This window comes from Eublepharis macularius, chromosome 1, assembly GCF_028583425.1.
Source record: "Eublepharis macularius isolate TG4126 chromosome 1, MPM_Emac_v1.0, whole genome shotgun sequence".
NCBI classification, from domain to species: Eukaryota; Metazoa; Chordata; class Lepidosauria; order Squamata; family Eublepharidae; genus Eublepharis; species Eublepharis macularius.
The window spans coordinates 253,299,166-253,317,217 of NC_072790.1; the positions used below are offsets into that span (position 1 = coordinate 253,299,166).

The 18,052-nt window shown below is 47.9% G+C and overlaps 1 protein-coding gene across 1 annotated transcript; it reads right to left on the reverse strand.

Moving 5' to 3' along the window:
• Positions 1–3,744: 3,744 nt before the first annotated feature.
• On the reverse strand, positions 3,745–6,299 carry LOC129325764 (uncharacterized). Its single transcript, XM_054973649.1, has 4 exons — positions 6,219–6,299; positions 5,640–5,969; positions 3,944–4,258; positions 3,745–3,803 (listed from the first exon to the last, which is right to left on the reverse strand). The coding sequence occupies exons 1-4, from the start codon at positions 6,253–6,255 to the stop codon at positions 3,745–3,747; spliced, it is 741 nt and encodes a 246-aa protein (XP_054829624.1). The 5' UTR covers positions 6,256–6,299.
• Between the last annotated feature and the right edge of the window lie 11,753 nt (positions 6,300–18,052).

The following is an 18,052-nucleotide window of genomic DNA, read 5'->3' on the forward strand; positions in this document are numbered from 1 at the left end:
CTTCGCCTCCATCTCGTCCCCGCTGAGAGCGGTGTGGCACGGCTCTCAGTGGGGATGGGGCATTGCGCTGAGTGGCGCAGCAGCGAGAGCGGCAGAGCTCCGAGGGCGACGTGTGCTTTGCTTGTGCCCCGTCGCCCCGGCTCCGTGGACAGCGGCATGCTGTGGCTCCAGTGGGCCTCGCAGGGCGGCGGGTGCATCGCTCGCGGCCCGTTGCCCTGGCTCCATTGTGAGCGGCGCGCCGCGGCTCCACCGGGGCTTCCAGGGCTACGGCACTTTGCTTCTGCCCCATCCCCACCGAGAGTGGCGTGGCGCGGCTCCGGCGGGGCTCCCAGGGTGGCAGGCGCTTTGCTCGTGCCATTGCCCCGGAGCGGTGCAGCGCGACTGCAGTGGGGCTTCTCGGGCAGGGGGCGCTTCGGTCAGGCCCCGCCACCCGGGCTCCCCCTGCAGCCACGTCGCTCTTTCCGCGCCGCCCTCCTGCCGCCCGGCTGGGCTGTGTAGCCAGACGGCAGGAGGTCGGGCAAACTCGCCTGACCCTCCGCAGCCAGAGGCATCATTCCACAGCGCCCTTTTATCCTCGTGCACCCGCACAGGCGCACCAGGATAAAAGTGCGTCGTCGGATAGACGCTAAGGGAATTATATAGTAGGATAAGACTGCAGTGTTCAGTTGATCAGGTAGATTAACAGATTAAAACTCGGAATGATTAAATATGAATGGTGCAAGAGATTTCATTTCTGAATGGGTCTGACCCAGCGGCCAACGCTTAGGCTATGAGTCTGCTGCCCAGAGTTGTGTTGTACGGTTTTGCCTTTTCTTCTTTATTTAAATTATATATTTTATCTCCCTTTCTATTAGATTTGGCTCCCCAGAGGTGAGAAAATCAGCACATAAATATGGGCTGAGGGTGCCATGACATCTTGGAAGAGGCATTCCTTTTTCTTTATCACACTGGAAGGAATTCCTCTTCAAAGACAGTGCCTGCCTATCAAAAACCGTGTGCTTCACCTAAAAGAGAGACTGCTTTTTTCTTCAGAAAGAGTTTTACTCATATGCAGACATATGTAGATTTAATTAATTAACTATCAGTTATCCAGACAAATAATAATAATCTGAGATTTCTTGAATTGGGGGGGGGCAATTCTAGATGAACCACCTTTAAGCAGAGGAGGACTGCGCTGTAACAGCAGGTTAGAAAGCTTGTGTATTGGCCTTAGAGAATCCTAGATAATTAGTCTGCACCTTTAAGAACACAGACTCATGGGAACTGTAGTCAGGTACTCCCTTCTGACTCCCTCCCAGGATAAGAGGCAAACATGAAACTTATATTGCCTTCTTCCTGCCTTAGAATTTATTGCCCCCTTTTCCTGTCTTTGTGATCATGTAATTTTTATTTATCCCTAACGGGGATGGAGGAATTCAACGTTTTTCTTTACCGCAGTCTTCAGATATGAACTCCAATCAGAATTAAAGATGAACTGTGAATCATGACTCTCTAGGTTAATGAGAATGGGATGCTTGGCTTTGGTTGGGGCATGAAGAGACACGTTAAATGCTACCTAGTAGCAGTTCGGAGTTAACTTTTCGGCCTGGGACTCAGGATAGCAGGATATGGTCTTAGTCAGGTTTCAGAGGGGGATGAACCAAAAAAGAAAGAGAGATCAGGGATCTGTTTACACTTTGCTCTTTACTGCCCTTAAAGCCAGATCTGTTTTCCAAGAAAGAGCCATACCTCTAGTACCTCTGAAGACGGAGGTTCATTGATCTTGAGCTGAAATCCTTGAGAAGCAAAAGGAAGCAAAGAGGAAAGATAAATAAGAGGGTGATTCTCCTTGTTCCACCTTCTAAACTTTGGTCTGAAAAGTGAATCCATGTGCACAAAGTGAATACACAGCAAATGCATAGAAACTACACAATGGTTGGGCTAGAAGCCCATCTAGAAGAGCCACATTTCCCAAAGCAGGTAACCTGATCCCTAGAAAAGCTATAGAGGTGGATCAGTGGGGTCTGGCTGGAGCCCGATGACTTTTGTTCCAGATCACCCATTCAAGTTGTGCTAGCTGCCTTCATTGTCACTGTGCTAGAAGCCAAAAATTTCCCACCCGAAAAAGAATCCTGGAAATTGTATGCTTGTGAAGTGGCTAGGGCTGAAAATTCATCACTCACTTTTATATATAAAACAGCATATATTTAACATATGATAAGGGGATATGACTTTTCCTCCCACTATAATAACCACGGTGCAACGAACGGTGCCAATTTAAAAGGAAGAGTGTAGCTTCTCATATTTTTTTACTGTTCAGGCATAATTGAGCCATCGTAATCCAGATCCTGAGCCAGTGTGCTGTAGTGGTTAAGAGCGATGGGACTCTAATCTGGAGAGCCGGGTTTGATTCCCCACTCCTCCACTTGAAGCCAGCTGGGTGACCTTGGGTCAGTCACAGCTCTCTTGGAGCTCTCTCAGCCCCACCCACCTCACAGGGTGTTTGTTGTTGTGAGGATAATAATGACATACTTTGTAGACCACTCTGAATGGGCATTAAGTTGTCCTGAAGGGCGGTATATAAATCGAATGTTTTTGCGGTTGTTGTTGTTATTAAGAACATCAGAGATGCCTGATAGGTCAGATCAAGGGACACCTCGGCCAGCATCCTCCAAAAGAATCAGTCAAAGCAATCAGCAGGTGCAAGATGGTCCCCCACAGACCTGGCAGAAATCCGCAAAAGGAGTGTGCACTGCCTCCTGCCCACCCTGGTAATATAACACCAGTAAAGGATTCTGTGCATCATTTCCTTCTGCAGAAAGAGACACTGAAACATCATTTCATATTGTAGTTGCTATTATGTTTTAGGATGTGATGTCTGACACCTTACCAGGACTGGAAGGGCAAAATCGAACCCAAAGAAAGGTCAGGAGAAGAGTCAGAAACGCCAGCATTCCCACAACAGCCACAGGCACCACGTGGTTCCAGCACGCCCCATCTGAGTCTGTGGAGGGAGATTGAAAAGATGAGAGAAAAGATTGGCTGGCTCAGGAACCGCTGTGGTTGACAAAGTACCAGTAACAGACAGGGGGGGGGGAAGGTGCCTTTCTACATTGAGGAAACTCCCTTGGAAGAAGAGAGTTTTAGGCGAGTAACCATGCCGGTCTGCCGGAGAACAGCAGGATTTGGAGTTGGTGGCACCTTTGAGACCAACAAGATTTTCAGGGTGTGAGTTTTTGAGAGTCAAAATGTCCCTTCTTCAGATCCGTGTATATGAAGAGAGTGTCTGGAAAAGGGAGCTCTGACTCTCGAAAGCTTCCCCCGCCAGCCAGCAGAGTGGTGCCGGGAAGCCCCAGTCAGTGGCGAGAGATCCCCAGCCCCAACCAGAGGAATGGTAAGACTGCAGGCAATCAATACAGTTGTCTCAAAACAGGCCACACATATATATTCCCAGCAAAGAAACGCTTCCTGTCTTTCAGGGGTCTACAATGCCCCGTACTGATGCTCCTATTTCATTTGGCACAGTGATGGAGGGAAATACAGTGTCCGGATTGCAGAGGTTGTGCAAATGCACGGCAAAAGGATGCTGATGGTTGGGACCTGACTGAAGCACCTCTACAGACGGTTGCTGTTCCTTCCACACTTGCCTTGGCAAATAAACTGCTTCTTAGGGCCTCACCTCCAGTACTGTCTCTTCACAAATGGTGCCTCCAAAGCCGGCTAAAAGTTCCTCCCCATCAGAGGAACAATTAGCATTTTCCTAAGTCAGACATAAACAGACTTTGCGTTTTTCATGTGCCCCCAATGTGAATGTTCGACTGTTGCTAGAGGAGAAGAAAATGTGGAATGCAGCACAAATGAGCCTTCTGGCCTACGCAGGAAGCAATGACTGCTTTGAACATTCATGTATGAAAACAACCACTAGTTATACCATAGTCAACAAGGCACTCGGAAAAACACTCACGTGCTGGGAAGGTGGCGCTCTTCTTTATGCTGGGGCCGGAAGAGTTGAATCTGACTTGGCATGTGACGTTCTTCCCACCCCAATGCGAGTCCCTGGGGATCTGAAGGACGCTGACGAAGGTGAGGGAGCCGCTGCTGCTTTTCACCAGCCGAGTCAGGCCCTCTTGCTGGAGTTCCCCGGGGACATCCCAGGACACCTGGACCAGGTTGGAGACTCCACGGACCACACAAGCAACGTGGCCGGCGTGCATGAGGGTGGGAGCTGGTGGTGCAGGAGGCAGCAGAAGCACCACCTGGGTCCTTGGAGTGTAACTATCTGAGAAAAAAATGAAGCCGAAAGTTTGGCAAGGTCAGTTGTCCTGGCTCAGGTCAAAGGTCAGTGTTTCAGAGGGCCAGTCTGGTGCAGAGGGCCTTGGGCAAAATAAGAGACAAGTCCCAAAAGAGCAGGGAGGACTGAGAAGGCTTTGGAATCTGCAAGACTGAATTTAACGTACTCATTGGATTCCGTGCATTTATTTCTCCTGGAAGTTCACTGTGGAAGAGATCTGCTGGTGGAGTGACAGGTGCTGCTTCCCCTGTATTACAGCCACCGGAGTCTGGTGCAGGGATGGTTGTGTCTTGCACAACCTGGCTGGGCGCTATGCCTGACTTTTAGCACACGGTGCAATGTGCCCTGCGTGGTTATCTCGAAGCTGGAGACCACAGGATGGGGGGGGGGATGGCCAAGAATCCCTTAAAGGAACAAGTTCAAACACAAAAGCTGACTTCGTCGAATCACACGTGCGCGTTATAACAAAAGGCTGCACATGTGTGCTGAATTTCTCATTGCGACGTACCTGTCAACCAACCATGTTGTAATTAATTGTAATGATGTTCTGATGCCACAACTTAAGTGCTATAAAGGTGGCTCTGCTCAAAGGAGGGGCAGAGGGAACCATCTTGAGGCCTGAAACTGCCTCGGGTCTCTCGCCTCTTATTGCAATAACAGTGTTAAATAAAAACAACTCCTCCTACTCGGACCCTTTGTGTCTAAATTGGGAAGGGCACAGAGGGGAGCTGTTTTCTGGCATAACACCCTGATCAGATGAGAAGCAAGGGAGATTGCTTTCTTCACTTGCTTGGGGCTTCAAGGAAGGCCAATTCAGTAGGAAAAGATTTAGGCAGCTTCGTATCTCCACTCCTGGGGGAAACAGGCACTTTGCCGAGGCCTGGAGTTCTGGGAGGCTGGCGGCAACACATGGTATATAGTCAAATCTTGCCAGATCTCAGAAGTTAAGCAGGGCCAGTATTTGGATGGAAGACTCTGCAGAGGAGACCGTGGCAAACCACCTCTGCTCCTCTCTTCCCTTGGAACCCCCTTGCTGGAGTCACCATAAGTTGGTTGCAACTTGACAGCCCAAATGAACACGGCAGACCAGTTGGTGAATGGTAGGTTCTCTACGGGACTCTGGGCCTTAGCAGTTGCCTCACCACACCACACTTCGCACCTGCAGCACACAACGCAGGTTTACACATGACATTTGTGGCTAGAAGTTGGTATAAGTACTGCCTACCACACACGAGTGTGGAGGGTGGGTCCCGGACATTGGCATTTATCTTGCTTTTACATGCTTTTGCCCCTTGTTATATTTACCCGTATTGCACATGTGCCATTGCTACACTACATTTCCGTTGCCAAATTAACCATCCTTGCTTACCTCCAACGATCAGAGAAGACCCATTGCTGAAGGAGAAAAAGCCATCCTGTCTCGTTCCGCAGAAATACAGGCCAGAATCCTCTGTTCTGAGATTGGAGATTTTCAAGATCAACTTTTCTTGTTCCACTCTACAAATAAATTTTGCGTTGTTTGCCATACCAGCGCACTTCGCAATTAAAACAGATATTTCATTCTCTCTTCTTTTGTACCAACTGAACATTATTCCAGAGGAAATTGTTTCCGTAGACACGCACTGGATCTCTGCCGTGCGCCCAGTATTCACAAAGTGGAACGGCTCCTTCTGATACAGCAATAACTGAGCTTGCAACACTGTGGAAAGAAATATAAGAAAAGAGAGACTCTTTTGGAATTTTCACCGTTTTGCTTCCTACTGCAAAAAGCTTGTAGAAAGTGTGAGAAAGAATCTTGTGAGACAGAATAACTAGAACTACAACCTAAGAAAGCGCAAGCCAGCAATAAAACTCTGTAAGGGTTGGCAGAACACACAAAAATGGAAACGGCCTCGTATTCGGATGCAAAGCACGGAGATCCACTTTAAAGCAGCAGCCATGGAATTACCTGTGGAAGACAAAAGGAGGCACCAGGCCAGGCTCATCTCTGAACGAAGCCAGCCCAGCCGCCCACTGTGCACACCTGAGATGCAGCGCCAAGAACGGGGTCTCACACAATGCCGATTGCATGCAAAGGAACATCTCTACGGGGGCGGTGCTGTCTGACACTGGATGCCACAGAGAAAGGTCCGTGACGTGAGTCATCATCAGTGGTGTGCAGTCACTGGGCTGGGTTGAATGATGGGGGGGGGCGGGGGTGAAGAGAACTCTCCCAGCACTTGGGACCAGAGGGTCGGCCATCAGCGGGTCTGCTTCAGAATTCAGCCGGTGACAGAGGCCTGGAAGCGTTTCCCCCTGTGACTAGGAGGGTCATTCTACTTTCTCTGCATAGTAAGTATGCCCAAAATGTGGTGCAAGATTGTTGTCTGATCATGGGGGCAGCTGAAATGGGAAGAGGCAGAAAGAGAGAAGTGAATGGACCCCGCAGGGTCTCTCTCTTTCCTGAACCCTTTTCAGCCGTCCTAATTTTGGTGTTTAAACTGGCACACAATTATTCTCGTGAGATTTCTGCAAGTGTTGTGTAGCCTATCATATTGCTAAATTGCATCTTTTGCCCTATTTGGTTTAACACCAACCCCTTTTCCAACACCATGACCTACACAGTGCCAAACACGTATCTTTCAAGAGAGGAGGGGGTGTTTGCTCACCCCTTATCACTTCTGGAGAGAGAGTCAACCTTGGAATGTTTTTAACTGCTCCTCTATGTGGCAAAGTAGAGAACTTTCTATTGTGGCCATGGAAGAAGCTGGAAGGAAGGTGTGCGGGGTGGGGGGGAGCCACTTCACACACAGGATGCTTTTGATTTCTTTTATGTTGGTTCCACAATGGCAGCCACAAGGATGCCATCGTCACTGTATTTTTAAGTTGTTTAAAAATGCACACAGCTCGGCACTTTTGTTTGCCTCCTGTGCGTGGTTTTGAGTGCCAAAACAGCCATGTAGGGGCATTTCAGCACTCGATAAGGTATGTCAGGTGTGGGGAGGAGACAAGAGTGCCTCACCCCACCGTGGTGTGGGCGACAGCATTTTAGAATAATTTTAAAATGGCGGCGGATACTCTTGCATCTAGCTTGGTTGACAGATGGCTTTAAAAGGAAATTAGACGGATTCATGGAAGAGAGTCCATTTGGTGGTGACTAAAGGGAACTTCCACATTAGAGTTGCCAACTCTGGGTTTGGAAATTCTTGGAGATTTAGGGATGGAACCTAGCAAGGGCAAAAAAAAATTTGGCGGTGTGTGTGTGGAACTTCAGCGGGGTATAATGCCATAGAGCAGCCATTTTCTGCAGGAGAACTCATCTATGTTGTCTGGAGATCAGTTGTAATTCCGAGAGATTTCCAGGCCTCACTTGAAGCTTTGGGACACCTCGTCTTGTCATCCTTCTCTTGGTATTCTTCAGGAAGCCTCTTGCTGAGGGTAATGTATTTGTCAGGTAAACTGCGTGACACACCAGCCAGTATGCATTATAATGCTCCTTTTCTCCTCTCAGGGAATGCCAAGTGTGAAGGGATTTCCTGAAGGGGGATTGCACAGGTACAATGAAAGATTTTTTAAAAGTGTTTTTACAGAACGGTTTACAAGAAATCAGGGATTTTAGAGAACCTGCCTGTAGATCATAGTCTTCACAGAAAGCTCAGGAAGGGAGAGGGGCTGTTTCCACACGGCTCCTCGCTGCTCCTAACAACCTGGAATATCATGAAAAAAACGCGGAAGATCGCGTTTTCTCACGCAAATCTCGCGCGAGAAAGTGCGATCTTCCGCATTTTTTCCACGATATTCTGGGTTGTTACGAGCAGCGGGGAGCCGTGTGGAAACGGCCAGGGTCTGCAATTCACCACTTCTGAAATGCACTTTCTTTCCCAAGGGACGGAAAACTGAACAAGATAAAAACAGCCGGTTGCTAGTCTATAAAGAAACGCATTACTTTTGTGAATGTCATGTCGAAAACAGAAGAGAGATGTTTAAAAATAGATGTTCCGATTTTTGAAAAGCAGCATTTTCATTCAGTATTACATATGTGGGAAACAAAAACCAGCGAAGGATCCCATGTGAGACTGGCTTTTTCATCTTTCTGTGTCGTGCACGACACAAGGAGGAAGTGTGCAAGGAAGGGAAGCAAATGGCAGGCTTTGAAATCTTGTGCCAAATGTATGCTCTTATATTAAACAAAACCCTTTTCGGGTTCCTGTGATTCATGTCCTAGCTCTAATGCGCAAGCAAAGATTTGTCTGGTTAGGCGCAGGGTGGATCTGTTGAGGTGGGGAGACGGGGATGTGATGCCACAGAGACCACCTGCTGAAGCCGTCATTTCTTCCAGAGGAAGTGTGTAGTCTGGAGATCGGCCGTAATTCTAGGAGAACATCCAGGCCCCACCTGGAGGGTGGCAACCACAGCTGATCTCCAGACTACACTTCCTCTGGAAGAAATGACGGCTTCAGCAGGTGGTCTCTATGTGCACATGTGCTCGTGGACATGCACTCGTGCACACACACACACGCTTCAGTTTGACAGCGATATTCAGAACCACATTCAAGAAGTGATTTTTATCTTTCATAATTTTGTCACGAGTTTTGTTCCTCTTGAAATATTTATTTAAATTGCTTGGGCTCAGCCTGGGCCTCCTCACCGGTGTATATACCACATATAATGTCATATATACTATTTATATGCAGTATATATATGGTTAGTAGTAAATAATAATTTATCATAGAATCCTAGGGCTGGAAGGGACCTCTAGGGTCATCTAATCCAACCCCCTGCACAATGCAGGAAATTCACAACTACCCCCCCCGACTGCCCCAGTGCCCCCCCCACACACACTCACACACTCCATGCCCAGAAGATAGCAAAACACCTCCAGGATCCCTAGCCAAACTGGCCTGTGGAAAATTGCTACCTGACCCCAAGGTGGCAATTGGCATTACCCTGGGCGTGTAAGAAGGGGCCACGAGAACGAAGCCCTGATGCAACCCTTCCTGCCCTCCCTCTCATGATCTGCCCAGGTTCACAGAATCAGCACTGCTGTCAGGTGGCCCTCTGGCCTCTGCTTACAAAACTCCTAAGAAGGAGAGCCCACCACCTCCCCGAGGAAGCCTGTTCCACTCAGGGACTGCTCTCACTGTCAGGAAGTTCTTCCAGTAATTTAAATAATAATTTATGATTCTGAGAAACCTCCAGTTTTGCCCGTCCTCCCATGTTTTTTTTTTAACCAGCATCACGTGTAAGTTTATCTGCTTACACATTTGGTGTTTACCTTTTTTTTTTTTTAAAGCAAATATTTAACAACAGTTGCGATATTAGTCCAAGGAACAGAGAAGGGTGTCTTCGGTGCCATCCACGCCTGATTTCTGCTTTTCTCTCCTGGAGTCCTGGAGAGGGAAAGGTATGCATGCCAGGAAATTAGAGGGATCGCGCTTCCAGGTGGGACACCCGATCCCTCCAGCGCAGTCCGAAGCAGAGTTACTCGTCGGTGGCCCTAGATGGAATCCCTCTGCATAGACTCGCAGGAGCAACAGTTCCTTCCAGCCCTTGGGTGGGGTCTAATGGCATTTTGACTTTTCAAAACAGTCAAGCAGTTTGGTGTTGTGGAAATTGTTGCTCTCTGCAACCAGGGACTAGTCCACCAGCTGCTTGGGTTTGCCTCTTACCATAGGCATGTAAAGAGTGCAACCTCACTTGATCTTTCCCTAGTACTAAACTGATGTCTCTGCTGAGAATAATGTGTCAGCAGTGAGAAGGTCTTATGCGAGACTGGAAGTTCTTTATTTGTAAAGACATAATAATAATAATAATAAAAAGAACAGTTGGGCAAGGCACCAGACTTGGGCCCAGCCTACTGACTACTAAAGCACTATGAAGATAGATACAGAATACAAGTTAGCATGCACAATACAACAACATTACAAGATAACTACAGAAAAGAAAACTTACCCTCCCCCCATTCCAGAGCTCTGGGACCCCCCCCCCCCCCATTGCACAGCCGCAAAGGCTAGCACTAGCCTTTGCGTGTTGGCAAGTGAAGGGTACCGAGTTCTTGTTCCATCCCTCTTTTATAGGGAAATATCAAAGACTTGCCTCCTTAACGTGTTAATCAATCGCATTGTCTTTGTTCTTGAAAGACAGTTCCGTCAAAAGTCCTTCATGTAAACACAGGTCTACACATCCTTTACCTCTGTGATAGACTGCATCCTTGGTATGTATTTGACTACATTGTAAATTACACAGGAATGTTCACACTTCACTGGCTGAAGATTTTAGACACCTTGTTTTCCTAAAGATAAGCTGTTTGTTGTTTACCCTTTTGGTGATTTATATGTAGAAGGCCAGAGGACCCTTAAAGAGGTCTCAAACAATTAACTTTTATGGTCTCATCTGCTTCCTGTGCAGGGGTGAGACCTTCCCAGGAACTGCGACTTTATTCTGCAGGGACAGAGCTTTTGGAAGATTTCTTTTTTCCCAAACTCTAGCTGGTTCTTTATTTCTAACATGGGCCAAAAAGGCCTGGTTCCGACCCACTAACAAAATTCTGACAACATTTGGAAACTCCCCCGAGCTACAAAAGTGAGTTTTCGTGTGGTGTGGCCCGGGACGGGTGGGTGGGTGCATGGGCAGAGTGGCTTTTTGACAATCACAGCCCAAAGCCCTTTGGATCCTGGCCATAGGCTGTGAGAGTTTCCTTCCTGCCTGAGCTGTTTCCCCCCTCAAGCAGCACCTGCTGGAGCCCCCCCTCCACACTCCCCGACCGAGGAACGTACGAGCAAACAATGCCCTTCCGCAGGTACTTCCTCAAGAACGCTGCCTGGTCAGTTCACCCTGGACTCCAGCATTGTTCATCTTATTGGCATTTCAGATCTTGTCAGTTTCCTGTTGAGTCTCCCACTTCCTTTCTAAGCATGAAGGGATATGATGCTTGTCTTCCGAAATTTGCTGAAGGAATTTGCTCCTAAACCAACACCCAAGGACTGGGGGATCTGATAGGATAAACCACCGAGCATCTCTTGTCTCCTTTCAGGGTTTGTGTCCTTGTGAACCGAGAGAGAAGACGCAGAGAGGCGAGGTAGGGTTTCCGACCCAAACAACTGCATTCAGTTCCCCAGGAGAAAGTGGCTGCTCTGGAGGGTGAACTCTATGGCATTATACTCTGCTGAGGTGCCTCCCTGCCCCGAACCTTGCCCCCCCCCACTCCACCCCCAAATCTCCAGGAGCTTCCCAAGCTGGAGTTGGCAAACCTAATATGGGAAACGTGTTTTTGAAATATATGTTTATTCACAACTATTCCAGCCAAGTACGGGAGCGGAGCAAACCCCTTTTCACACTACTTACCTGTTCCCGGAACGTTGCGAAATATCGCGCAAAAAACCGCGGAAGATAGCGTCTTCTCGCGAGAGTTTTGCGCGACATCGCAAAGAAGACGCTATCGCAAAGAGGACGCGAGAAGACGCTGTCTTCCGCAGTTTTTGCGCGAGATTTTGCAACGTTCCGGGAGCAGGTAAGTAGTGTCAAAAAGGCCCAGCAGCTAGTCAGTCAAGAGACATCGGCTCCCCCAAAGCCAAATGCAACAGACTCCCCTGATTGTCAAGGGCAAATATTTGTGTCCCCCTTCCACTAACTCCAAAGGGCAAAACTGTTTCCACCACCCACTTCCAAACAGGCGGGGTGTGTCTGGTTGCAAGTATCTGTTGCAAGACGATAACCAATATTTCGGTGTAGCTTCTGTTTAATGCCAAGTCCCAAGCCAAACACAGCTATACAGAAACTAGACTATTGCCTGGCAGGTCGAAGTACCTGGGCGCCTGTTTTCATAAGGAAATTATTTTGGAGTTTTCCACACAGGGAGATGCTTCTGTGGTTTCCCAGTTATCGTGGTGGTTGCTGATACAGCACAGCCGTAATGGGGCTTCGACAAAGCAGTTTCTCTGCTCCACCCCCCCTGGCAGCCATTCCATTCCCCATGCCACTGAGGGGGGGGCTTTCTCCAGGTGCTTATTAAATGCATATATCATGGTAGTGTTATCTGTGAAATGTTCTACATTTCCAGCTTTTTAAACAACAACAACAACAACAACAACCAAGTTTATAGTTGCTTTCATTGTGGAGCTATAAGGGAAAAGGCATATCTCTGTACAAAAGAGGCTAGATTCTTATTTTTTTTTAAATGAAAGCTGGGCACTCAGAGAGCCCAACAGACAGATTGTTAGGTTATAACACTATAACAATATGTCAATTCCATTTTTTTTTTAGAAAAGCCTTCTAATGTGTGTGTGGGGGGGAGAATGGCTGCCGAGAGGGGAGGAAATAGCACCAATGTGGAGCTTTCCTGACCTTATGGGTACTACCCTGACTTTGCTAAAATCTTCCCCAAAAAGTCTCAGCAAAAAAGTTTGAGAAAGATCACAGGAAAGACGGGGGGGGGGGCGGGGCTGGGAAGTGCACGGAAGCACCATGATGTTGTGGGGAAAGTGGGAGAAAACGTAGTTCCCAATAGTATCCAAGTTGGGACAACCCCCCCCCCCTGTGTGTAAGTCACTGGAGAGTGAGCTTCTGCCTAGTCTGGGGTGGGGGGCACTAACTTTTAAAAAAGTACAACAGTCCAATTAACAGTGTAGTTTAACACATGTTCAGTTTTGGGCACCACAAGAAGGATATAGATAAGCTGGAGCGAGTCCAGAGGAGGGCAACGAAGATGGGGAGGGGTCTGGAGACCAAGCCCTGTGAGGCAAGGTTGAAGGAGCTCAGAATGTTTAGCCTGGAGAGGAGATGACAGAGAGGTGATATGACAACCATCTTCAAGTACTTGAAGGGCTGTCATATATAGAGGATGGCGTGGTTTTGCGCTGCCCCAGAAGGTTGGACCAGAACTGACGGGTTGAGATTAAATCAAAAGAGTTTTTGGCTAAACATTAGGAAGAACTTCCTGACAGTTCGAGTGGTCCCTCAGTGGAACAGGCTTCCTCGGGAGGTGGTGGGCTCTCCTCCTTTGGAGGTTTTTAAGCACAGGCTAGATGGCCATCTGACAGCAATGCTGATCCTGTGAACCTGGGCAGATCATGAGAGGGAGAGGGTAGAATGGGCTATATCAGCGCTTAGTTCTCATGGCCCCTTCTTACATGCCCAAGGTAAGGCCGATCGCCACCTTGGGGTTAGGTAGCAATTTCCCCCTGGCCAGTTTGGCCAGGGATCCTGGAGGTGATTTGCCAACTTCTGGGCATGGAATAGGGGTCAATGGGGGCATGCAGGGGAGGTAGTTGTGAATTTGTGCATTGTGCAGGGGGTTGGACTAGATGACCCTGGATGTCTCTTCCAACCCTGTGATTCTAGGATTCTATGAACCTGATTTGTGAAAGACCTTTTATCTGAGAACAGTAACAAGCTCAGAATACACAAAATCCACAAAGAGACAGAGATACACAGAGAGATACAGAGATACACATACACAAAGTTTCACAGCTGTGGACCCCAACTTTATCAACCTAGGAAGCTGACGAGTTTTACATGCCATACACATTTTCAGCGCACATTAAATTATTTTACAGACAAAGGCGCTCTGCTGGAAGGGCAGTAATAAATCCGTGGTTTTTCTTTTCCCCTTGAGCTCAGATCAAAACTGCAAGTTCACTATTTTATCTAGCCACACTGTCTGTCTAATTAGAAGCTCTGTATCACTGGCTTAGGACAGAACATGAGATCTGCAATCTCTGGTGTCATAAGTGACAAGCATTTTTCAGGGCAAAGAGCACGTTACAAAGAAAGAGAAGTGCAATCAACTGGCCACATCAACAATACATCGGCCATTTGAAATTTGGAGAGGAAAAACAGCTTGACTTTTGAAGCTTTCTGGAGATGTTCCAGGGTGACAGTATCAAGCCAGGCTTTGTGTGTGGCGAGAGCATTGGTGTTCTTAGGAGACCTGTTTACTCTCAAAGGTCTGAGTTTAGGTAACAGGAAGCAAAGAGCCCAAAAGCTGCAGTACTAGCCATCCGCCCCCCGCCCCCAATAACACCTGGCACCATTTTTCCTTCTTGAGTGGCTGGCTAATTCATGCTCCGTTGATGGAGGCTTTCAGCAAAAGGGAGTGTATGCTCCGTTTGGGAATGTGCAGTCTGGAGAAGAGGAGGCTGAGGGAAGACGCAATTGCTCTCTTGAAGTATTTAAAAGGCTGTCACTTAGAGAAGGGGCGAGAGCTGTTCCTGTTGGCAACAGAGGACAGGACTCGAGACAATGGGGTTAAACTACAGGAGGGAAGGTCTCGGCTGGACATGAGGAAAAACTTCTTCACATTAAGAGTGATCCAGGAGTGGAATCGGCTGCCTGGGGGTGTGGTGGGTTCCCCCTCTTTGGCAGTCTTCAAGGAGCAGCTGGAGGAATCTTCGTTGGGGGTGCTTTAGGCTGTTCCTGCACTGGGCAGGGGGTTGGACTAGATGGCCTGTAAGGCCCTTCCAACTCTGTGCTCCCCCCCCCCACATCCCTTGCTTGCTTTCATGCCCCAGAGCTATTTAAAAAAACCTTAAGGACAAGAGGAGGGCCCCTTTGAACCCCCAAAGAACAAGTGAGCAACTCCTGTAAAGCGCTCAGAGCAGCCGGGCTGGCCACATGCCCAAGCAGGTGCATGCCAAAGTCCAGCCTCAAAGCAGATCCTGTCTTCCCAGCAACGAGCTCCTCCTGGCAGCATAGATGGTTCCTGTCCCCTTCACTTAATCTTCACAACAACTTTGTGAGGTGGGCTGGGCTGAGAGGCACCAGGCAGCCTTCATGGCCGACCTGGGACTCGTGGAAACGGTGGAAACAGAAACAGCCAAAGTCTTGGCACTTTACAGAGGGCATAGGGTGTGTTCATTTATGCGGTGGGGGGAGGCTTCTAGAACTTTCCACATGCACAGCCCCAACTCGACACTGTTCTGGATATTGCTTGGTCAGCAGCCCAGAGCTATCCTTTCAGCCTCTGAGTTGGATCCTGAGAACCTGTACGGATAGCCACAGCATTTCCCCTGGCATCAGGGAAGACTCCTTGCACTGCGGGAATGTAGGAAAATATAGCAGAGATTGTACAAAGATTGCACATTGGAAATAATGAGAATAGATTCACACACACACTCCAGTGTAGCTCTGTAAGATTACTTTACTAAAGGATAAAAATTAGGGTTACATTTGGAGAAAATAATAAATTGCTAAGCTGACTACATCTTGCTAGATAAGTGACTTAGAGTAGAGACAAGAAGAAGTGGAAGTGGTGGAAGAAGTGAACAAAGAGCAATAAAACTTCAGTATATAGCATCAATTAATTGCCCCCAATAAACAAACTGCCCAATAGAAAATCCTAATCCTACTTCATTATGCTTAGTGACTCCCCTTTCTCCCGCGGGAATCTTATTCGAAGCTCTAATGATTACATTCAAAGTATGTTTACTAATTAAGTAGGTAACAAAACAGTTTAACTCTTTCATGACTGAAATGAAAACACTTGCTAAATCCCCACAGGGAAAGCAGGACAGTTCCGGGGGATCCAGTCCTGGGAATTTCCAAAGGCAGTGCTCTGCAAAGTGCACAAAGTGGTGTGCCTTCAGTCTTAGCAACAGGAAAGTCCGACGTTTTGGGATGCATCTACGCAGTGGCGACTTCCCTTTTTGCAAACGCAGAGGTCTTTGCAGTGGCAACAGAGCAACGCCCAGAGGACGCCGGGCTTCCCTTGGTCTCCTGTCTTGCCCGCTGTCACGTGTTGCCAAGGGGCTTTCCCCCAGTTTTTTTTTAAAAATAAGGACATTGCTGTATGATACTCAAGCACTCCAACAACTACCAGTATAAAAAGCCACATCAAATGGCTCACTGGCGGCCTGGCCGAGGAGGGAGAACATCAGACACAAGAGGATACTAAGAGAAAATGGGACCAAAGTGGTTGAAGAAGTTCAAAAACGGCACCATCCCACCCAGATGGCGGGCAAACCCAGACGGATGATGATGGCAAACTTGCAGCTGAGCAGGGGGAAATCTGCACAATTACACAATTTCCCCCCCACCAAAAAACTTGCAGCCCTTCAGGAGCAAGTCTGAGGAATGTGTCCTTTGACCCACACAAACTGCGATCCACACCAGGCCATAAATGGTCTGCGTTTGGCTGCGGGAGGGAATGGAAGATGCATTCTGTTTCGCAGCTGGCTCACTCCATTTCCTGGGAAAGAGGATTTCACACCCTCCTGTGCCCCCCCCACATTCCCCCAGCAGGTGTTTTCTGTTCCAGCTGTTATCTTTGCTTTACACAATGAAATATGACACAAACAGTTCCTCTCAGATGGCCAAACGGTTGTTCAATTAGCCAGCACAAAAATGTAAGAAAAAGAAATCTTCATTTTTATACAAATCTAAATTTGACACGAGGGACAGCAGGGCATAACAATGAAGAATTGCTTGGCTGGATCAGGCGCAGGGCCCGTCTCCTCCAGGGCATGGTAGCTTTTGCCTGGTTTCTCAAAATGGACAGCTAGGTGGATCCAAACGTTCAGCGCAGTTCCAGGGCAGCAGGCAGCAGGACAATTTGGATGTCGTTTTTAAAAAGGGAATTGCAGAGCCAGGCAGCAGGGAGACCACTGGTGGGTGCATACAGTTACTTCTGCATTCATAGATGAGAGGCACATCTCAGGTTTTGATCAGAGAGCCTGGTGCAGCGGATTGCATTTCAAACAAAATAAAAGACATTTTTCAATTTCAAAATTCAAGATGTACAATGAAAGAGATCTGTGAGCAGGGATTATCGTGGGGTGGAAGAAAACAGAAACATTTTAAACACAAAAACAAAAAAAAGCCTCAAAAATGAACTCTAAACAACAAAAACACCTAAAAAAAGCAAACATTGAGCTTCTCTGAACTGGGGAGGGGCCAGAAGTTAAAGGGGCTGGGGAGGAGCCAGTGGCTCAGTGGCAGAGCATCTGCCTGACGTTCGAAGTTCAGTCCCACAGAAGGTCTCAGGTTCAATTCCCAGCATTTTCAGTTAATAGGATCAGGTAGAAGGTGAGATGAAAAAGCTCTGCCTGAGACTCTGGAGAGCTGCTGAGTAGAAAATACTGACCTTGATGGACAAGGGGTCAAATTAAGAGCAGGTAGCTCCATGTGGTCATGTGGCCTGAATAGACCCCTTAGGGGGACACCTAATCCCCTGATCCTCTCTTTTGGTTCTTTGTGGCAGAGCAGGTGTGTTTTGGGGCCAGAGTGTGTGTTTGTTTGGTGGTCGTGGATTTCCCGGGCTGTATAGCCGTGGTCTTGGCAGGTAATTTATATCTACTCAGGCCAACATCTTCTCCACACTGTGACACTGAGAAATCTCTGAAGATGCCAGCCACAGCTGCTGGCGAAACGTCAGGAACTACAATGCCAAGACCATGGCTATACAGCCCGGAAAATCCACAACAACCATCGTTCTCCAGCCGTGAAAGCCTTCGACAATATATGTGTGTTTGTTTATTTCAATTTCTATTCCGTCCTCCCCGCACCAGCAGGCTCCGGGCGGATTACATTAATAGACGTTAAAATTTACAGTTTCTCAATTTAAAATCACAGTAAATACATTTTAAAAATTAAAAATTACAGGTACAAAATTTCAAAAAGCATAGAGTATGTAATTGAATCCTGCCCAGATTTGCTTTTAACCGTTCCACCTCACCACACCCCTCCCAGGAGGGGGGGGCGCTCTCTCTCCAGCCTGTCTTCCAACAAGCGACCTCTTCTTGAGCGCCTCTGCCATTGGAAGTTCATGCTTTGAACTTGCAGGTTTCAGCATAGCTTACCCGTATGTGG

What these genes read in the sequence shown, in the direction of transcription:
- LOC129325764 (XM_054973649.1), bottom strand. Translation starts at nt 6,255, where the DNA reads ATGAGCCTGGCCTGGTGCCTCCTTTTGTCTTCCACAG. An exon ending in GTCTTCTCTGATCGTTGGAG is followed by an intron (nt 4,259 to 5,639) that starts GTAAGCAAGGAT and finishes TTTTTTTCTCAG; the next exon opens with ATAGTTACACTCCAAGGACC. An exon ending in GAGCGCCACCTTCCCAGCAC is followed by an intron (nt 3,804 to 3,943) that starts GTGAGTGTTTTT and finishes CTTCTCCTCTAG; the next exon opens with CAACAGTCGAACATTCACAT.